This window comes from Pungitius pungitius, chromosome 3 (assembly GCF_949316345.1).
Source record: "Pungitius pungitius chromosome 3, fPunPun2.1, whole genome shotgun sequence".
In the NCBI taxonomy this organism is placed as follows: Eukaryota; Metazoa; Chordata; class Actinopteri; order Perciformes; family Gasterosteidae; genus Pungitius; species Pungitius pungitius.
The window spans coordinates 24,306,162-24,323,043 of record NC_084902.1 but is presented as its reverse complement, the minus strand read 5'-3'; the positions used below and the strand labels follow the sequence as shown (position 1 = coordinate 24,323,043).

The 16,882-nt window shown below is 45.9% G+C and overlaps 1 protein-coding gene across 2 annotated transcripts in view; it reads right to left on the bottom strand.

Moving 5' to 3' along the window:
* Nucleotides 1–16,159, bottom strand: part of nbeal1 (neurobeachin-like 1) — a 32,320-nt gene extending 16,161 nt beyond the window's left edge. The window contains exons 1-17 of one of the 2 annotated variants that reach the window (XM_037462773.2): nucleotides 16,053–16,159; nucleotides 15,219–15,576; nucleotides 9,094–9,185; nucleotides 8,162–8,323; nucleotides 7,956–8,037; nucleotides 7,636–7,763; nucleotides 7,457–7,539; nucleotides 6,469–6,554; nucleotides 5,580–6,000; nucleotides 5,285–5,391; nucleotides 4,127–4,213; nucleotides 2,203–2,286; nucleotides 2,007–2,105; nucleotides 1,340–1,911; nucleotides 1,060–1,192; nucleotides 661–780; nucleotides 207–516 (exon numbers count right to left, since the gene is read on the bottom strand). In XM_037462773.2, the coding sequence (XP_037318670.2) occupies nucleotides 207–516; nucleotides 661–780; nucleotides 1,060–1,192; nucleotides 1,340–1,911; nucleotides 2,007–2,105; nucleotides 2,203–2,286; nucleotides 4,127–4,213; nucleotides 5,285–5,391; nucleotides 5,580–6,000; nucleotides 6,469–6,554; nucleotides 7,457–7,539; nucleotides 7,636–7,763; nucleotides 7,956–8,037; nucleotides 8,162–8,323; nucleotides 9,094–9,185; nucleotides 15,219–15,269 (2,617 nt within the window). In that variant the 5' untranslated portion in view covers nucleotides 15,270–15,576; nucleotides 16,053–16,159. The other variant, XM_062561368.1, reaches the window with a different exon arrangement.
* Between the last annotated feature and the right edge of the window lie 723 nt (nucleotides 16,160–16,882).

Genomic DNA, 16,882 nt, shown 5'->3' with positions numbered 1-16,882 from the left:
GAAAAGAGGATGAGAGGGGGCAATACACTTTGAGCATGTGTTTATTTTGATTTATCATCTAATCTCTGATGTGAATTTGACTTGTTTCATTAGTTAGTCAGTGACACTGCCGTTTTAACTTTATTACATTTTTCTGTTATTTGTAAACCGCCCTTCTTCTTCCTCCTCCTCCTCCTCCTCTTCCTCCCCCCTACCCCCCTGCTTACCAGCACTACAGATGGCTTTTATGTGGTTGGGCTGCAGGGGTTCATGGAAGACCATGACGCCTCCTAGCTGGCCTTGCAGTGAGGTAGGACTCCCCCACTCACTGTCCTGGGTCCCTGCAGAGATGAGCTTGGTCAGAGACTCCGGCTTTCCCCCCAGCAGGCCCCCCCAGGTCTGCGGCGACAAGATGGCCCCCAGCGAGGAGCGAGTGGTGGGGGTGGTGACGGAGGAAAAGGGAGGGTCCGGGATCTGTGAGGGAGGCGGAGTGGTGGTCCGGTGGCCCGCTGAGCCGATGCAGCAGGAAATTAATGGCTACGGGTCGGAGACAAACAGAAACATGACTAATGTGCATTTAAGAAACCGTTGAACATATAAACAGCAGATTACCACTGACCCATTAATATCTGTAAAAGTGAATCACTGGTCGCACTGGCTGATAACCAGTGCAGGTCTCACCTCTGTCATGGTGGGATACTTGAGGGGGGCGGACAGTTTCTGCTGCCCGTCCACGTAAATGTATACGAGACTCTGTCCAAATGGCCTCTTTCCCGGTACGTGAACCACACCGATACTGTGCTGTAAACAGAAATTTAGTCCCTGTAATCCTGAGTGTTACTCTCTGTTATCAGACATTTGGTTCAAAGGTTTAATTGTCTAAATATAGGGTGCTGTCTGTGTTGCCAGATTCCTTTTTAACCTAGTACTTTTTCTGCATGAACATTTTAGCGCTAGTTAAGTATACTTCTTTCTTTTTTTCTAATCTTTATATTCCTGCATCTCTGCCTTTTGATTAAATGTGTTTCAACCTTTTCATTAAATGTGTGGCTGAAGCAGATGTCATTGAACCGGACTCACCCAGAGCGAGTCACAGAAACAGTAGTCGGGCAGCATGACTGTGACGTATTCTTTCTTTGTGCACACGGCCACCACCAGCACACCCGCTGAGCTGATAAAAGCCTCGAATCCCGTCCCCCCAGGGGTAAAAAAGCTGGGCGGCATAAAAGACAAGAAAACAGTTTGAGCGAGTGTTGATGAGCCAAAACCATCTGCTCTCCTTTCAAGACCAGATATTAAGAGGACAATGTTTCCATGCGTTTCTGTCAACCTCTTTTTTTTAAATCTGTCATCCTCTCACCTGTAGAGCTGCTTCCTCTTGTCTTTGCTAAGTGGGCCCAGCTGGTCCTGGTCTAGCGACAACCAGGCGAGGAAGCTGAAGGCCGAGCCGGGCCAGCGTTGCACTGTTGGAACCACAATGCCCGCCATGCTGGGGGTCAGGTCAAAATACTGCATGGCGCTCTCCAGGCCTTGCTTTCGCACCATAGCCAGTAGGGCCCTCAGGGCGGGACCCACATATGGGTGAACTTGCGTGGATTCTGGAGGCCTGAGAAGGCGAAGGAGTCCCAGGAGCTCCCCGGCGGCCAACGACTGGGAGCCCAGTGAGCCCACCAGCCCCAACAAGCTCTCAGCGCACGCCCGGTGTAGCCGCTGGTCGCGCTCCAGGCCCGCCAGCACTCGCATGATCATGGCGGCATTGACGCACGTGGCACGGGTCTGGCGGTTGAGGCAGCTGAGGCGGCGGAGCCAGTCGGCCGTGAACAGCTGCCGCTCCGACGAGTCCAGCTCCGGGAGCCACTGGGCCAGCAGCAGCAAGGGCTCCACGTTGCTGATGCCCAGGAGCCCCACTGAGGTGTGCTCCCCCTCCACCGCCTGCACACAGAAATACATGCGATCATGGAAAAGCCACAGACGTTGGATTAACCCGGGGGCAGAGACGGCAAAGGACAACCCCCTCAGGTTCTCACCATGTTCATCAGCTCCTTGAGGAGGAGTCGCGACGGCTGGCCGAGTGAGGTGAGCACTTCGTACAGATGATTGTAGCCGATCCTCTCCTTAAACACCTCCTGCAAAAATTATACAAAATATAATTGAAAACACAATGACAAAGCTTCCGTAGCGCAGGGCAGTAACCTCACTTGAAAGTATTTAAGACTAAGTCACCTTTGCAGCAGGAGATTTACGCATCACCGTTGTCAGGGCTTTGATGGTCGCCACAGCGAGGGAGTCTAGTCGCCCTTGAAACACCTGGGGGAGGGGGGGTCAGACTTGTCAGCCCCAAAGGCCAAATCCCTGGCTTTCAGTGTAGTAACATATGATTGAAAAATCAAAATTAAAATCTCCTCTTATTCCACATGAATGATATAGCACTTTTATAAAGGTGACAATCGTGCACAAATTAATTATTTAAAGCCATGTTCATATATGCATATAAATAAGGTTTGCAATGCTAAAATGATAATGACAAACCGGTTTAAGATGCCAAATACAACATGCATCACACTGAGAGGAATAAAAGAGAGACTTAAGTAAATGCCTTCTGGTTTGATTCAATTAGTTTGTGAGAAAGTGAGTAAAATCATTGTTGACAGACAGACTTTGCTCGGTTTCCTGGCACAGACACAGATAAACAAAAAAAGAGCATGCAACCCATAAAAACACAAGCCAAACCACAACAAACAATCACATCTCTGTCCAGCTCTGTCCAAGCTCATGTTGGGTTAGAATAAAAATGCAGCTCTCAGGCTAGTTGGTCCTAAAGAGAGTCTTGGACTAGCTGGAGAAGGAATGTTGCGGGGGAGAAAAACAAAAACAAAATCAAACACTTGAGTCCAGATCACCTTGAACCACTCTGAACTCTGTGAGATCACACCAGGCCAACGTGATAGCATTCCAACGGGACCCATAGTGTACCGCAGAAAATGACATGTGGAGGAAAGGGCTGGGGGGGTGGGGGGTGGGGGGGGGGGGTGGGGGAAAGCGTGACGAAACCTGAAGTAGTATTAAAATAAAAGAAAATGACAAAGCTGTGACGAGTGGTCACTCCACAGCAAGACAGCTAAACGGCCCCTTCTGCATTTTTTAACTTCCGCTTTGGTGTTTTTTTAAAGTCTGTATTACATCTTGTAAATGAATCACACGGCAGCTTTGACCGACCGAGTCCTACAGGTGACCCCGAAAGCGGCCACAGCTTGATGTCTATGAACCCGGCCGAGCAGACTGAAGCACAGGGCCACCACATTGTGTTGCAGCTGTTCAGCAACAATGGCCCATTGCCAGTTTGTCTACCTGTATTCATATTATCCAGATCAATGGAGGGATTATACCTAATAAAAATGTGCCTCTGTGAGTAGAAGCAAGAACTACAAAAGGTAAAATGGAGGCTGATATACTCTGAGGGGGAACAAGCGACCTTTCTGTGCACATGAGATGATCGTGTGGAAGAGCCCTGACGGATAGTTGACACAAAACCATTGAAACCGGCAGAGCAATAATTAATCAAACATATGGTTTATAAGGAAGGTTAAAAAAAGTCCTGAATGAGTACTAATACATGAAAAATCTTTATTTGATGCCTTACTAGCAAACTAGTGTAAAGCTTGTCTAATGACCTAGGGAAGGAAAAGATGAATTTAGAGTTTAAAGCATCATGACAACTGTTAAATCAGAAAGCCAGCGTTCGGCCCTCATGCTAACTGGCTTTAGTTTCAAATTTAACAAGAAATGAGTACGTGCATCATCATTTATTCCTCAAAATGTTGACCTGTTCATCTACGAGAACGATACACTTGCCTACTTGTCAGCAAGGCGGCACCTAGTTGCCAACCACACCTCCTACAGCAACCTGTATTCATGTGAAAACCCCAAGCATGACTGTGTAACCAACTACTAAAGAGATGATGGTCAAGACGACCGGTTGCCAGAAATCATCGTCTGGCACAGAGCAGCGCAAGCGTCTTGCTGTGGAGGAGGCCCCCTTTGGCTCTGGTAAGGTGAAGGGGGCGGGACCTGGCAGCAGGTGAGGATAAGTGGGGCAGGGAGTAGGATGGCAGCGAGGGGAGGGGAGGTGGTGGTTTCTCGGCGGTACCTGAGTGTCCCTCTCTCCTGTCAGTAACCTGTTGTTGGTTATATCTTTCTGGTCCTTGTCTGCCGCAGTGCATCTCGCGTTAACCAGCTGACACACAACAACAACAACAAGGACGGGGCAACATGTCAACACAGCATGTGGTGAGGTTGATAGGAACAGGGGGGGGCGGGGGTGTAAGTAGAGGACGCAGGGGAGGTGTCACCGTGTGGAGGCGTGTTGGTGATCCAGCCTTGCTGTGGGAGGTAAACATGCAACGTGGGCAAAATGCTTAAAAACAAGACCGGGAACATAATCATCCCGTGTTAAATACCTGAGGCCATATTCACAGAACACCCTTAAGGCTTCAGACTGGCCGAGTTAAGAGTTAAAATAACTTCTACAAGACATAGCATTTTGGCTCTTAAAGTCAAGCAGTACACTAAAAGTCAAAAAGGACCTGGTCCTGGACCCTTAAAGGCTTTGTGATGTTTCTACCACACTACACATCAGTGGAAAACATATACATGTCTTTTTTTTTTTTTTTTTTTACAGAGTATGATTTTACATATAAAAACATGATTAAGGGATAAAATACAATAATCCCGAATGAAGTATCCAACTCGTCAAATATAAAATTAGTCCGGCTAAACGGATCTACATAAAAAAGCTGTGACAATAAAATGCTGGTTTCATACAATACCTGTGTACCTGATTAGGTAGTATACATATAAATAATTATCCATTCTGCAAATTATTTTGCTTTGTTATTGTAAGTACATTTAGCGAAGAATACTTCTGTACTTTGACTTCACAGCATTTGTACATTTTGGTATGGTTACTGCAATAGATCTCAGTACTATGAAAGATAAAATGATTGCTTTTTTCATTATAAAAACAACAAGTTTGCGTCAAATCATCAGTTATAAAACTCTATTTTAGAAGTGATAATATTGTAAAATTCACAAAACCGCTACAGGAAAAAATAACTGCATTAACATGTCATTCTGGTACAATATTACAAGGTCAAACAGTCTTGTATCAGTATGATGCAACTAAAAACTAATCATAATGAATAATAAAATAATAACAATGGAAATGAGCTCAAAAGCATCCAGCCGCATACACACACTGGGTTGTGTCCTCTGGTTATATTTACATAAATAAGACCATCATTGTTACCTTGCTGTTTTGCAGAAGTCGCGTCAGATGTTCAAAACAGTTACTGTTGAGGAAAATGGCTTGTAGAACCGGACGGTCTGAACACAGGAACATGTCCCTGATGGTGTCTAAGAGAAAGCAGGAGACACAGAAAAAAAGAGAAAAAGATGAGAGGATGAGAAACAGAGAAAGACAAGCAAAGACAGAAGAAAGAAAACAAAGGAGGTGAAGTCACAGCATTAACTCAAGCTGAAAATGTATGTATAAAGATCATTCAAGTGCTGCTTTAGACTTTCAGTGTCATCTCTGGCCGTACCTAGCATATTTACTTGCAGGGCAACAAACCGGCTCTCCCAGTGTCGGCCAAGCGTCGGCACGCTGCCCTTTGCTTGCTGCTGCTGTTGTTGTTGTTTTTGCTGCTGCTGTTGCTGTTGTTGTTGCTGCTGCTGCTGCTCTTGAAGTTGGGAAGCTACAACGGCTGCCGGGTCGGAGTTGAGCAGCTTGAAGTAGTTTTCCAGCACAGAGGCGATCTCAACTTGCCGCTGGTCGGAGCTCGAGGCCAGGAGGCGCTGCACCACTTCCCGCAGGCATCCCAGGGTTAGCAGCGCCTTGTGGTCGGGGGCCTCGCTGTCCCAGTCCTCGCCCTCGTCCGAGGAGCAGCCCCCCATGGAGCAGTCGGCCAGCACCCGCATCAACACCTCCATGGTGGCTGGAGAAATGGCAAGCTGAGCATTCCTCTGCAAGAGTGCAGAGAAAAGTTTTGCTATTAGTCAAAGGCAGGGATTACACTGGATTTTGTTATTCTAACTGCCTATATGGCTGTTGATATTCTAGAATTCCAGGTATAAAGATCATCAATTCAATATATATTTTGAAAAGACATCATATAAAAAAATGTCCCTGTAGTTGCCACCAAACCTTTCCAAAAATATCTCACAGGTCACACAATATTATGCTCGATAAAGTGTCATTCATTCATCTAATTGGGCCATGTCCCAGAGACATTGTCATGGTTTATAATTTCCTTTATGAGTATAGGTGATACCGGCACAGTCATTTTAATGTGGCCATGAGAAAGTGGAAACCTAGGTGTCATTTAAATACATGTGTAGGGGCCATGTCTCTCCAAACACATCCGTGGCCGGCAAGAGGCAAGAAGGAATGTGGAAATTAAGGCTCTGGCCGGCTAGTGAAAACTGGCGTACCTGATCACCAGCTACTATGGCTCCGAACAGGTGGAGTAGGCAGCATTTCAGGCTCTCCTTCAGGTGCTCACTCTCCTGGAAGCACTCTGGAACAAAGGAAGGGCAAGATCTATTAGTTTGACGCCTGGGCGGGATGTCTGCTGTGCAATTAAAACAAAACCACAAAGTGAAACTATAGGTCAGAGAAAAATCCTGAAGTTCCTGTTTTTTGGTCTACAACCAAAACACTGTTCAGATGGACACGCCTCTATCTTTTCTGTCTATTTTGTACACACACACAAACACTCATGCACAAAAGCTAAATGAAATCTGCTACCTGATACGATAGCTCAGTTAGCAAACACCTAGTTGGCATGAGGCAATCAGCACATTAACTTCTGGGTCATGGTGGTCCCAGTCATCCATTAACTCATCTGTCAACACGTCTGACTGGGTAGAAGAGATGTGACATCTCGGCTACGCGAGGTCTGTTTAGCTTTTCCCCCACTACCGTTATCATTTGACCTATATCCAAATGAGCTTGATGTAGCCACACAAACACAGCCTCTCAGGTTAGGCTTTGGGTGTTATCTTTGGTGGGAAACCACAACAGTCACATGGGATAGAAGTATTTCAATTCATTTTATTTTGTATAGCCCAAAATCACAAATTTGCCTCAGAGGGCTTATTTGAAGACTGAATTTTGAAAACTAAGCTATCGCCTGAGTGGATTTGAGAGCAAAGGGAGATTATGACAGCATTGTAGTATAACATGGTGAATGAAGGTAGAGGATAGCTTTTTGTGATGGGAGACCACTTCCTTGTCTGCACACATAAAAGTCAGGTGATGCAAAGTGAGGACGATACACAGCAAGCGCTGTCTGGCTACAGTGTTTGAAAATGAACTATGCAAACCCGCATAACATCACAAATTTAAGTTCAGAGGACTGGAAAGTAGCATATACAATTGATGAATAGGGCACGATGTGACTAATGAGACACAACTTACGGTAAAAGAAAGGAACAAACTCCACGGTGAGCGGAGCCGCTTTGTACTTCTGCCTGCTCCTCTCTACCTTGCCCAGCTGCTCCCTGGTGAAAAAAAACGTGAGCAACCCTTCCGCATGTTAGCGTCATGTGTGTGACGGTATGGCGAAGCAACCGACTAGATGGCGGAGACGCTGTTACCCGCAGGTTCGATGCCTCCAGTTGTGGTACGGGTCATAGAGGCTCTCGCAGAATGCTAGTGCGTGACGGACAAACTCCTCCGCCTGGCTCTGGTCCGCCATCTCTTTCTCTTTGGTCCTGCTCTTCAGCTGCAGCCACACACACACACACACACACACGCGCAAACCTTGTCAAAACATATACTATATAGTCTCATTCAGTCACTTCTAAATTTATTTTCGGCATCTTTAGTTTACTGTTTTGTTTTGCGGAGAGAAACAGAAAGATTGGAGCAAAGACATGCGAGGAGGGGCTAGGTTGGTGGGCGGGGGCCGGCACACCTGCTGAATGTAGAGTGTTGTCATGGTGATGACGTGATTGATGTAAGAGCAGGTGCCGATCTCCTCCACGTTGGACAGGTTCCTGCCAGAAACAACCCATCACGCACAAATTTTAGCTGATTGGTTGCTTGTATGGAGTGCCGTCCTTTAAGTTAGGAACGCTAACAATAAAAAAGCAACAATGTGTTGTGCATGTGTTAGGAGACCTGCAGATGACAATGAGGAACTTCAGTAGCAGCAGAGCCAGGTTCTGCTGCTCTGGCTCCAGGCCGTCAGAAGCTTTCTGGACGCACTGCAGCAGCTGGTGGCGCAGAACCTGCAGGATGTTGTCAGGGAGGAGCGTCAACACCGGGGGCACCTCCTCGGGCCTGGAGACACATCACAGGGTGGGGGAAGGGTATTTATGTACGTTATGGTGCCGGCTTTTCTTTTTTCAACGGAGGTATTGCTGCAGCTTCCACAAGGACAGCTTAGAGTTCTGCGTTCAATCAATCACACATACACACGCCGCATTTCAGGCATTCTTTTCTTGAAAAAAAACTGATTGTCGATGGGAAAAGTAGGACAGATGTGGCAGCTGCAGAGAAAGGGAAGGAGAGAGGAAGAGGGGGACAAAGAGCGGAGAGGGGAAAAAACATTCCTCCACACTCTCGTAACATGGCTCTTCATCACTGATAAAGAAAATGTGACGGGGTATCAATAGACTTTCTTTATATCTGGGCTTTTACGTTATGTGTCGTGCGACAACAATCAAAGCAGCACCTGCAGCACAGTGTGACCACGCCGCATGAAAGCTGGTGGTCTATTCTGGGTGAAGCAACGGAAGGCTGTGCGCGGTACGAGGTCACGCTGTGGCATGACACAAACCAGGAGACGTAGTGCTGAACTTGAAAACTTTAGAGGTGTTGTGTCAAAGTCTATACATGGGGTTCAGAGTAATCAGGGTATGGGATGCATTAAAGACAGGTACACAACACAAATTTCATATATGGGGTTTTCCTCAGGGAGGAATTCTCTTCCACGCATGTTGCGTTTAACGTTCCAGTAAGTTTTGGACAAACAGAAGAAGAACTGGGTGTCTGCAGTCATCAGCGGTAGTTTTTGTTACTACTATTCTAATATGTTTGTAACATGTTACCTCGACAGAGGCTTTTCAAAGTCCACATCCAGGCATTGCTCGTAGGAGCTGATGAAAATCTCCAGCCATAACTTCAGGTAGTCCGGATCCCTCTGAGAAATGGAACAACAGAGAGAAAGAAGGGGTGAGGGGAGAGTGAGTAACAGACAGGGGGAGGGACATAGAGAGAGAGAGAGAGCGCAGACTAAAGAGTTAGTGGCAATTGCTGACAAAAGCTGTCATGGTTAAAATAGATAAATGTCCAGCAGTTGAAAGGCCTTGTTTGCAGTATGGTTGAGTCAGTTTTGTTGAACTTTTTTTTGTCCCTCTGTCATTCAGTACGACGACGACAATGAATGTGAAAGATGGACGCACCCTTCAAATGCTCAAGGCAATGTTTTTCATGGCTTCAACAACCTAATCACACTTTCCATTTTTTTTTTTAAAGACGACAGGATACAAATTCCAGATTAAGTAGGGCGAGTGTAAAAGGAACTGGCGAGACAAACTGCAGTGTGTACCATGTTTACAGGTGTATGAAGCTTCTGCCCAAGCGTGACTAACGCGGGACGGCAGGAATGTCTCAGGTGCCACCGCTTGCCTCTTATCTCTCTTTGGGGCGTGGAGGCTCAAACAGGCACCTGTCGCAGCAGAAAACGAGCTCAGCTGCATTCTGGGGAGGGATTTCAAGCAGCCGGTCAACCAAGCATTTCCTAAATTCCTGAATAAATGCTGAGAGAGGGACGGATCGGTGGCGTGTGGTTTGGCCCACCGGGTGGTAAAGGATGCACAAGCATTCGTAAACAGTCAGTGGTGTACGAATATCCTCAAAGCCATTGTGATCAGACACATGGGGCTACGCAGCAAAACTGCTTCAGTAGCATGAGCCGGCACCGTAATAGTCCCAAAAAGTCTCATACTGACGCCGGGGAGAGTAAGCTCCCACACAAAAAAAATCAATCAAAAATAAATGTAATGATGAATATAGCAAGTGTGTTTGCAGCAGAGGTGAAGGAGCCGTGTGGCGTAGGGTGAAGGGCAGATGGCCCGATGCAGTTTAGAAAGCATTATTAATTCATCATACAGGAATACACGCCCACAACAGAGGATCCAGTCATAAAGACTTTGGAGTGAGCCATCCAGGTCAAGGAGGGCTGAAGAGGTGACAGCGGCAGATTAACACTAGAGAGTACGTTGTGCATTTGGCGGTATAGTTGGTTTGTTTCACTCCCTGGAGGAACAAGTTTTTCTTTTTGTGTTCACAGTAACGAAAAGGAAAGTGCGAGGCTGACATTGCAATTCCTTGAGCTGGGAGATAGAGCATGGATTTTCTGGGGATCATCATTCCAAGCTCTCATTTGTCTGTCATCCTAAGAAGCCAGCAACTTTGAAACAGACTATCAAATTTCTATTGAGCTACCCTCGGAGACAAAGAGACAGATGGAGGACGAGAACACACTGCGAGTTCACAGCATTATTGAATGGCTCTATTGTGATCGGGCTTGGATGTATTGCTTTTATTTCCTGCCTTGTAGCCATTCACACCTGGAGGCTGCAAAAGCAGTACGCACCTGAAAATCTCCCATGATGCCAATTTCAGACAAATCTGAAATAGATTTATACAATCCGCTACTTAGAGACGTAGGTGGAATAATTTGCAGATTAGAGCTTAAAATTGGAAAAAACACACACACACAGAACAAATGGAAAAACTGGGTTCTCTCAGGATAGCACTGCCATGTGGCGACAGAGTAGGAGAGGGCCCAACAGGCTGAGTGCTTCTGTCTGCGTGTCACTGTGTTGAATCAGCCACAGAGAAGCAGGAAGCCAGCTCTCTGCAATGCCTATGAGGTCATCAGAACAAGCCTGCAATGCCGATCTGTGTGTGTGTGTGTGTGTGTGTGCATGCGAGAGATACTTCTGAAATCCGAAATCATGAGATTTTGAATAATATGTTCTGCTGAGAGAGCGCAGCAAGTCGCTTGTGTGCTTCATCTGTGTCGGCATTAATCACATATTACAGTAGGAAAGCCGTGTTGATTTGTGCCTGCTGCAAAAAGATGTTCTTGAGTTTAGCAACTGTATTGTCTTTATGTCAATCAGTGCCCCCGGATAATTAGATGATGATTTATGGCACCAGCTTCACTCTCAAGTGAGCACGCTTGTAGCAGTGACTGAAGGACTGTGTGTATGTGCGCGTGCGTGTACGTCTGAATGAATGTCCTCTTTTAGGCAGCAGCTCTCAGAGCACAGATGCCCATTGAGGTTTTTGGACTGTGGCAAGCAGGGACACACCCTGCTCTGCATGGCTCGGTTTATCCATGGCCTGTATGGCTGGCCTGACACACAGATTATGATCTCAACATAAGCAGGAATCCTAACTCAACAACAGTCACCTTGTCCCCATTCTTAACAACCATCTGCGCAAACAAGCCTTATGAGAAGATCACATGCCTTTCTGTGTGTATGTAAATATATACACATATATACATATACACACACACACACACACACACACTAGGCCCTATGCCAAGCCACTACATCACACTCCCACTGATCTCTTCAAGATGACCTCTGGAAACAAGATCACTGGTGATACATTAATGTGCTTTATTTGTTTAAATGAGAACGAAAGAAGAGATGCGCGTTGACCCGTAACAGAAGCGCAGACTCTGATATGTATGGTGTTATCATTCAGACTCATAACGTCCCCCCCAACCCCAGTGGTTAATATGTCTCTGCGCCTGATGACAGAGTGGATACGCCTTGCAAGACAGACAGAACTGTGATGGATTGATCTACTGTCAGTAGGCTCAACCCGTTGCAGGAAGTCAACCAGCTGGACAGTTGGCTGCCTTCTTACTTTGGGCTGGCTGTGAACGACGTGGCTCGGGGAAGGCGGCAAGGGGTCACTGGAAACCCCAAAGTAAAAAAAAAAGGAAGAAAAAGAAGAAAAGGACAAACCAGTCAGCGGCGAGTCCACCGGTTCATGACGTCACTGTCAGCGGGTGTATTTAAAGCGGCCGGCGGGAGGAGTGGAAACCACATGATGATGCACTGCGTTGGTGACATCAGTGTTATTCCAGAGATATTCATAGAACAGTAAAGTAAGCGGTGTTGAGAAAAGAAAGCTAGCCCAAGGGAACAAACTTTGCATACCAGCAGCAAAGCCTGACTGTGTGTACTTGTGTTAACTCTGTAAGGCATTGTGTGCATGCGTGTGCGTGCGACAGAGATTAGGCTGTAACTAGCAACCAGTCAGCAGGCCGGGGGAAAGACCTGAGTAATCTACTTGAGCAAATATGTGAAACTGTGGCACTTCGCCTCCTCCAGCTCAAACTGCTCATCTCCCAACCCCCCCCCCCCCCCCACTTATGTTTTCACATCTCCTCCCTTTCACTATTCTGCCTGCCATGAGGGCATGGGGCTTATGCAAAACACTGTCATTTATGATTCCAGATCAAAAGGCGACTACTGGGGTGACGGAAGGCAGAGGGTTCAGTAACCATGAATCCCTATTTGTGGCCAATTAAAAAAAGAGGTCTGTGCTCGGCTCTAAAGCCACAGACGGGTAAAGCGATGCCCGTGGCTGTCGAGGCAGATCCCCCTTTGGTTAGGAATTAAAAAGTGTTTTTTCTGCAGCAGAAAAAGGCTTTCAGAGAGCGGGATGGCGTTGTTGGTCCTTTGCCCTCTGAGACAACGTTCCTGCACGAACCAGCGGCGGGCGGCTTAGGGGTTCCTAACCACTATTCCTTGACCTCTGTACAAAATGTCACGGGGGTCAAGATAAGATGGTTAGGAGGATTCATGAGATGCTAGGAGAAGACAGCTGCGGTTTTTAGTGAATCCAAACCTGCTTCCACTTTCCTTCCGAAGCATTAGAGAATTCAAACAGCTCAAATCATGGAAGCCACTTACCCTTCTTCCGGGTGATTTTACTCAGTTAGACAGCAAATTTGACAATTCGAATCCAGCCCTGTAGTCAGCATTTGCATCTATTGTAGATTATCATAATAAATGTGTTCATTATACATTTATAGTCTAATTGCTTCTGGTAATCTACTACTGAGAAGCTCAGTTTTGATGATGAAACTGTATAGATTAGTCGACAAAATAATTTGTGTGTCAGGTCAACATAATCTTTTTGTGATGGAAGGCTCTAATTTTGAGCAGAAGCATGCATTTGAAAACGCTGAAAGCTGATGGCTCGTGCCAAAAAATGCATGGTTTATTCCTGCTTAAAAAGCTTTTGCTAAAAAATACGGTGTTGAGAAATCTTAGGAACAATTGAACTTTTCCTTTATAACTGGTCGTGTGAACAGTTACTTCTCATACAATCCCAATGCGGCACTCGTCAACAAACCAACTCCATCACAATCCTAAACACTGACAGTTGATGCCACAGAAATGTCTCACATGAGGTGGCTCTGAAATCATTGCTACAATGTCACGTATCAAAATTCGACCTACATCAACCGCGGCATCACATCTGGTTCAATAAGAACCTGAACACCCCTTTGTCTTTCAGCACTGCTTACTGGGCCGACAACTGGGTGACATATAATAAACACAGCAAGATAGGAAAAGGCAGCTGATGTGTGGAGTTCATGGAGCCGGATGCTTCTCATAACGTGAAGCCTCTAGTGTCAGCAATGCAATGCGGTCAGGATCGTATGAATGCACAAGGAGTATGACATTAGAGGTGAGGGCTGAGGTCGTTTGTGGAACGATTAACCCGTCGGTGGGACAAAGGGGGTCTCGCACCAGCATTCCTCATCTGATTAAAGCCACGTGACTGCAGGTCCACATGGCTGCTAACATCTCCCAGCAACCCTAACACACATATACGTGCACACATTTAGTGCGAGGACACTCAGTCGGGCAGACCTGACATTTCAGCTGCTTGGGGGAGGAATACAGGCAGCTACATGTATAAATGATTCTCTCTCCGGGATTCTCCTTCTCCCAGAGCAGGGGGAGAGGTCGGCTCCAGGAAGACCTTCGGCTCGTGGGCATTGTGAAATTAAACGATCCCCTTCCTCGTAAGTGTGATGCTTTGTCAATGCAAATACACACGCCTTCCAGAACAAATGCAATGTGTGTGCTCGAAGCAAATTGCTGGCATTTTCACGAGTGGCTGTGACGAGTGTGCGGCAGCAGCGTGTTCTGTTGTGAGCCCCAAACACCCACACTACTGGCACTATATATTCTATTTGTGTCAGCATTCAAGCAAAAAAAAAAACAACAACCATGTTTAAGGGATACCTCAGAGTGCCATGCAGCATATGTGTTTGTTTGTGTGATTGTCAGAGATTACAGTGGGAAAGCTAAGTGTGCGACTATAGCCAATCTCACGTGAGGAGCGGCTCAGACGGACCGTTTTGATTGGAGGCCATGAGGCGTGCATGCTTTATCGCAGAGTGAATTAAATCTAGCCAACAGCTGACTCAAGGGGTCCTGTCTCTGCCCGGAGTGTTGTTCATTCATCTTCATCTTCGCTGTAAAGAAAACAACAAAGCAGAATGCTACATGGCACTGCCCCGGTTCACTGCATAGGTACATTACAAAACCTTTCCAGCTTGCCTTGATTTATACAGCCTGAGAAGACCACATAGCACATTAACTGTTGGATATGTTTAGAGTTAATGGGAATGGCATTATTTATTGAGCAGCGATGTGATGTAGGTACCTGTCAGACCACAGCCAAAAAAATAAACTATCTGTAATACCAGGCACATCTAGGAATTAATTACCGAATCATAAGTCTCACTTGTGCCCTAACAAAAAACGTTGTAAGTGCAGCATTTTAGAGTCTTGTAATGTTTTATATGCTGTTAGAGAGGCTTTTCCATCCTAAAAAGGGTAATACGGGGTATTAAAAGATGCAAAACGTTGCCACAAAATAATGGATATCATTGACTTGGGTTTAATAAAACTGAAGCTTTGAAATCTCACATTGACTTTACTGCACTACTTTAGTGATGACTAGTCTGCCACTGCATATATGCTTAATCTATTATTAAAAAACAGCCAGTAAACACAAGACTCCATAATAATACCATGAATGGATATCCTCTTTGCCAGGGAATGCCATCACAGCGTCCATTACTTTAAGACATCCTAGTATGTGTGTGTGCACGCCTCACCTTGGTGCAGTAGAGCATCCAGACCTCGTACAGTCTCTCTTTGGATGCCATGGTGCCAGTGAGCGGCACCCTCAGGCCGTAGAGTCCACCGAGGTCACTTCCCTGTCCGCCTCATGGTCTCCGACGCTGGCCTCCGACTCCCAGCATCACGACTGTCCCAACTCTCGCAAGATGCAACACTCCCTTCGGATGCGATCAAAATGGATGGCGGGCGGGCACCGAGGCAGAAAACTGTCCCGAGAATTATTCCATGGAGGAGGACAAACCGTGCAGATCGCAGGGAGGACTCGGCGCAGCTGGGCCTGCGTGCATCCACTTAATAGGCTCTTCCAGAGGGTTTTGCCCAGCAGCGTTTGCACTATCAACGAAAACAACACACAGGCAATTGGCGTTACATGCAGTCGCCAAAACCGTCTCCAGTCAGGATAAAACACTCGCAGCACCGCTGCTCCCTGTGCACTTTGAGCTGCCCCGCTTGCCCCGAGAGGAGACGGACTGCGGTTCAAAACAGCACGGGGGGGAAACACACACGTCGTTAATAATGTCCGTTTCTTTTGTGTGCTATAAGATAAGCTGCCGTTCGTAGACCGCGGAACAACGCCCTCCGTTATCCTCGAGAATTAACTTTAACAATTTCAGTCGACCTTACCTGACCAAGCTAGAGTTAGCTCGAAGCTAGCTGTCAAAAAAAAGCTATTTCTATGTTTCTTTTTCGTCCCTCCTCCTCCTCATGTGACAGAGACCCCCGCTCGGCTACAGACCTTTAATTCAAAAGTGAACACGAATACCCGATAACGCGCAATTGAAACCGTCGAGAACCTGAAGACGTCTCACCTGAGCAGCGAAAGGACTCAACTGTCACTGACGTCGTCGGGAGAGTTGTTGTAACAGCATCAAGCTGCCGGTATTGACACCGTAGAGCCAACCGACATCAACTTCCGGTCAGAGTACGTTTGGATGTATTTCAATATAAAATGAAGAACGACAGGGATCTACTAGTTTTTAAATGTTTCATCCCACAACTCATATTGTATTGTATTGTTTTACGTTTAATGTTGTAATGGATCATACTTTCAAATTGAGTCAAAATCAGGTAAATTCTTCAATACAGTAGTAGATAATATCTCTGGTTACAAAGAGTTGTGGTGCCTTAAAGCTGGCATTTACAGGAAAATAGAATGCCTCACATAGTTTGTTTCTAGTGTTATTGGTTTGATAAAATGGGGAAATGTTGCTAAGTGCCGGGGTCAGGTTGCAGCAGCGCTCCATCGGTTTGTTTTGATGTCTTGTCGTCATCTAGCGGAGTGGCAGAGAACTGCTATTAAGTCTTATGAAGATGTATTTCTGTGAATAAATGGAAGGAAAAAAACTGGGTTCAGATAAATAAAAAAAAAGCTATACCGTATCCATAAATAAATCTAGTATCAATTAACTTATTCTACATCGGATGAAGATACACCTTAAATATCGATGTACTTTTATTATATTTTAATCACTGTATAATATGAATAAACTGACAAACGAAGGACTGCTTTTAAAAAATAAATTTACGAATGCCTTTATCCGTCAATAAGAAAAAAAACATTGATATAGTCCAGAGAGGAACGAGCAAACAAGGAAATTGTAAACTAAATGGCTCAATGCTTTCGCCTCTTTGTTTTTAG